The sequence below is a fragment of the Zea mays genome, chromosome 1 (assembly GCF_902167145.1).
Source record: "Zea mays cultivar B73 chromosome 1, Zm-B73-REFERENCE-NAM-5.0, whole genome shotgun sequence".
Taxonomy (NCBI): Eukaryota; Viridiplantae; Streptophyta; class Magnoliopsida; order Poales; family Poaceae; genus Zea; species Zea mays.
In genome coordinates this window covers 108,490,863-108,495,579 of record NC_050096.1, presented here as the reverse complement: position 1 = coordinate 108,495,579, position 4,717 = coordinate 108,490,863, and the positions used below count along the sequence as shown (strand labels likewise).

General features: G+C 42.2%; 1 protein-coding gene across 2 annotated transcripts; it reads left to right on the top strand.

Annotated features, from left to right (window-relative positions):
• The first annotated feature begins 788 nt into the window (after positions 1–788).
• LOC100192068 (uncharacterized) lies at positions 789–3,893 on the top strand. Of its 2 annotated transcripts, NM_001294310.1 has the most exons (6): positions 789–1,111; positions 1,848–1,938; positions 2,086–2,201; positions 2,603–2,662; positions 2,757–2,822; positions 3,265–3,815. In NM_001294310.1, exons 1-6 carry the CDS (start codon positions 1,055–1,057, stop codon positions 3,457–3,459), a joined length of 585 nt encoding a protein of 194 aa, NP_001281239.1. In that variant the 5' UTR covers positions 789–1,054; the 3' UTR covers positions 3,460–3,815. The 2 variants fall into 2 exon arrangements, with proteins under 2 accessions (NP_001281239.1, NP_001130963.1); NM_001137491.2 differs by having other exon boundaries at positions 925–1,111; positions 2,757–3,893.
• Positions 3,894–4,717: the final 824 nt, after the last annotated feature.

Here is a 4,717-nt window from a genome sequence, read left to right as displayed (position 1 = left end):
GACACTTGAGAGTCTTAATGGACCATCCACATAAAAATAACATAATAAATATATTTAATGTCAAAGTGAACATATTGTTCATATACTATATATTGAACTGGTAAGACATAGAAAAGCACAAGTACCCTAACAAGATCATTCTTGAAATACCAAATACAACAAGTTTATCCTCTAATGCTTAACATGCTCATTGAAAATACATACTTGCTCTTGTCTTTAGAGTATCATATCAAACAATAAAAATATTCCGTTTTTATAGAGCCTTATACTCATTTCCAATTGCATAGTTTGTTTCACTTAAAATTCAATGCGCTACGACGAAAAAAGCGAGCGGAGATGTTGCAAAATGGACAGGGTTTGTTGCTAGAGCGACAACTACGAGAATGATGCTGTGCGAACAAATAGGATATAGATGAGATATGATCTGGGACCGCGAGTTAATTTTGAAGAAATACAAGAGATTATTTATAAAAAGATGAATACAATGGATTCTTTATAAAAATATGGCGTGACATGATCGTTGAAACTGATGCTTTAATATAGTAGAGATAGATATATTAATATTATAATTAGAATATTAAATTTATTTAATAATTCAAATTAATAACCAAACATCAGAGCATCAACTAAAGTTATCCATGTTGACCATGTATCCATGCAGGGCAACTGGGCAACTAACGCGAAAGTTGCCAATTTGGCAAGCAGAAATTAGGCCGGCGGTGCGCGCGCACGCTTTGCGAACACAGACAGGACGGTCCAGATCGCTCGATGCGGCATCGCATCGCATCCAGTGGACCTCGCCGCTCTGGGGTCCAGGCAGGTGAGGCCAGCGCGAATCCGCCGTCCTGGTTTCCACGGCCGCACCGCACCCTACCTCTCGTCGTCTTGCCGCCGATCCTTTTTCCGAAACCTAGCTCGCCCGCCCGACCTCCGACCTTCTAGAACCTTGCCTCCGAGGTGCCGCCCTCCCCGCCCCGCCTGCGCCGCTTGCTCATCGCTTCTCTCCCCGCGGCGGCCTCCCAGATCCGGTTGGATCGAGGGGCAAGGTCAAGAGATGGGGCAGGCCTTCCGAAAGCTGTTTGATGCCTTCTTCGGCAACAAGGAGATGCGGGTACGCTGTCTCCTTCCTTCCTGTTTCCCCTCGCTCCCTTCCCATCTCGACAGGATACTGCAATGAATCGGGCTCCTCGATAAACCGATCCGTTCACAAATCACAAGGGCGGTGGTGGCTGGTGGCCTTGTCGCACTCCTATCTCCATTTCTCTTGGCATTGATTTCAGTTACTACTGAATGGTTAGAGTCATGTGATCCGTCAACAATCTGCCAGCACTGTTTTGGCTACCAATCACTAACATCCAAGAGCAGGGAAATAATGAGTCATGATGCTAGCCAGACATACAGCTATAGTGCCCTGTGGTAACCTTACCTGTTTCAGACGGTTATAGATTTGATTTCTTGTAATCTACTAGTAGTGGATCATTTATAACGACAACAATCTCTGCATCGTGCTGCCAGTCATCCAAAGAGAGTTAAATAATGTGTTACCAACCACAGCGTGCTGGATCTTTCATACACAAGATCAAATTGTACCTGGGTAAAATGATATATTGATGTATTATTACTTCACTCATTTTCTGGACTAGGTGTTGCCATAGTGTGTACAGCATGATGCCAATTCAAGTGCAGGGCAGGCTGTGTTCCAATCATGTCTCATGTCTTCTTAACGATGATTTTTGGTTGTCCTTACATGTTTAGTCTTCTTTTTTTATATCATCGGAGATTAGAACCAGTATCCGTTTTAAGCTGAACATGCCTCTAATAGATTGGCCTCTTATTTTTTTCCTCAGGTGGTGATGCTTGGGTTGGATGCAGCTGGGAAAACCACCATACTCTATAAGCTTCACATTGGTGAAGTTCTCTCCACTGTCCCTACCATAGGTCCGATTGTACCACCTATCTGCTTGTGCATTTCATAACTTTTGGTTTCAACCATTGCTAATTACAGTTGTCCAACTCTGCACCTGCCATGCAATTGATTCGTCCGTTCATATGTTTAGTGACAGCATGCACTTTATCACATTGTAGGTTTCAATGTTGAGAAGGTTCAATACAAGAATGTAGTGTTCACCGTGTGGGATGTTGGTGGCCAGGAGAAGCTCAGGCCCCTGTGGAGGCACTACTTCAACAACACTGATGCTCTGGTCATTACTCTCGTTTCTGTTTCACAAGTGAAGCGGCATAAATTCTATTCAAAGTTGAAATTTTACATAGAAGTGTTTATGCTGTAATGTTTCTTCCACTTAGTTGTGTCCATTTGAATTTAGTATTAGTAGCTCAGAGCGCGACCAATACCACTCCCAAGCATATAGATCCAATGGCTTCTTTGTGGATGCTGGAGCCCATTTTAACAGGGCATCTTTTATTACACTTTATAGCTTAGGGAATATAGATACCCGAAAACATAATATCATTGTAGGAAATAGCTCAATTCTTCGTAGCTGCTGATTTATATATCCTAGGTCTTGATTTATTTACATTGATTTGTAGTAAACTCTGTTTCCTTGAAATGTAAGATGTTCCCCATTATTTGCTGAACTTGCAGATTTACGTGGTTGATTCACTGGATAGAGAGAGAATCGGGAGAGCCAGGGCGGAGTTTCAGGTTTGTAGTTCCTTTTGCTAATTGGTGCCTTTGTGCACTGAGCTTCTATGTAATATCTACTCTAACTTGTTTTGAAATTTTAAATCTCTTTCAGGCTATAATCAATGACCCTTTTATGCTTAACAGTGTGTTATTGGTGTTTGCTAACAAGCAAGACATGGTATGTTCAGCCACATTTTCTCTGGAGCATTTATTTTGTGTTGTGATTCATTTTAGTGGGTGATTTAGAAGGGCTGGCTTGGTGAAGTGGTTCTATCTTTTTTTGTTCAAATGTAATGTTAACGATTATGTTTTGTTCATAAATGTAAACATGCAAATTATGGTTTCTTGCTGAAGTCTGGCCATTCCAATGCGTGTACTGGAAATAGCTGGCTGCTCCATCCTTTAGTTGTGTAAGCAGTTCTGTTTCTTTGTCGACAGAATATGTCAATATGTTGGTTTTCCATAAATGTCATGCTGCTGGCGTTATGAGTTCTGTATTGTTGGCATGTTGTGTGATTACACTAGATGTTTGTACTACACTAACGAAGCTCTAATTTAGTTGTACTTAAATGCCCAGCCTCCTTTTTTTTACCATACTGATGTTCTTCATGCTAATGCAGAGGGGAGCAATGACTCCGATGGAAGTGTGTGAGGGCCTTGGGCTGTATGACCTGACGAACCGCATCTGGCACATCCAGGGCACCTGTGCTCTAAAAGGCGATGGCCTGTATGAAGGGTTGGACTGGCTAGCGACTACTCTGGACGAAATGCGTGCCTCTGGACGGTTAACCTCAGCATCATCATCGGCATCCTGAATCACGTGTAACAGGAGGGACAAACGATTTGATCCTCGTGATACGCCCATTGAAGGATCATCTTGTGATTCAGGCTTTGCGCGCTTTGTTTTCTTTTGTGTTTCCCCAATTGCTGTTGGCTATACATGTGTGCTATGAACTGGGTGGTGCATCTGGCAAGGCTAGGTAGTCAGAGTTACAGACGCCGGTTCCGTGGTGACGATGTCAGTACGGTGGTGGTGTCGTACTCGTCTGCTAGTCGGAAGCAGGCATCATCATCCATCTCGTCGCTTGTGTGTGGGAGTGACTGTAAATACTACCACTGATGACATGGCTCTCGTGGTTTCTTCGTCTGAAACTAAAGAAACGGAATCACATACGTACTTGTGTGTGCGTCGTCGCCTGGAGTCCTGACTCCTGAGTGGTGACATAACCATGCACTAGTTGAACTGCAAGAGACCTAGTACTCGTATGCTCTGTGTAGTGAAACGCAAGTGATTTGACTGGAGACTGAACGCTGAAATGCAAGTGATTTCGGTGGAGGCTACGGTTTGCTTGCTTGTAAGCGGGCATGCGCGGCGGCCCTTTTCCTGCCGCTTTGGTTTTGCGGCCGTTTGGTATCTGTCGAGATTTTGTAAAGAAACCCAATAAGATAACATGATTATTGAATTACATCCCTTTATAAACACAGGACGAAACATTCATTTGTTGTTAACAAGCATTTTCCATTCGTTTTGATTAGAGATATTGTGATTATCACAAATAGAGAATCATACAAGGAATGGATAAACAATACAGCTTCGTCTGTGACTGTGAGATCACAAAATGACTGATCCCCTTGTAGTATAGGGTCTATTTATAGGGTTGGATCAGTATATAACTTTATATAAAATTATAATTTCACCCTTCCTATTACATAATGTCATTTCACAATTTCTAGGATACAATTTAGTCATTTTACATCCCTAATGTGCTGTGCACGACTTCTTTTATTGTTCGTCACCTCTTACTAGAGAAGAACACCAAAGGCATATATGATTCATTTTTCTTCCTTTGGCTCTTCGTCACCTTCGGTTTGGCGGCTCAATCAAAGTTTCGACAGTCCTTTGATTTCAAAACTTGTTCGTCCTTCAATTTTGACTTTAGTTATCGTTCTAAAAAAAGTGTCTAAGCAATGTTTTTGTTAGCTAGAACCTAAATGGCCATAGACCTTCTCCTAAGTAGCTCCTCGCAGAACTTTTGTTTTCCATAATAAGCTTAAACCGTGAAATGCACTTTG

Coding starts and splice junctions, on each gene's coding strand:
- LOC100192068 (NM_001294310.1), top strand. CDS start 1,055: ATGGGGCAGGCCTTCCGAAAGCTGTTTGATGCCTTCTTCGGCAACAAG. Junction 1,112..1,847: donor TCGGCAACAAGGAGATGCGG/GTACGCTGTCTC, acceptor TTTTTTCCTCAG/GTGGTGATGCTTGGGTTGGA. Junction 2,823..3,264: donor TTGCTAACAAGCAAGACATG/GTATGTTCAGCC, acceptor ATGCTAATGCAG/AGGGGAGCAATGACTCCGAT.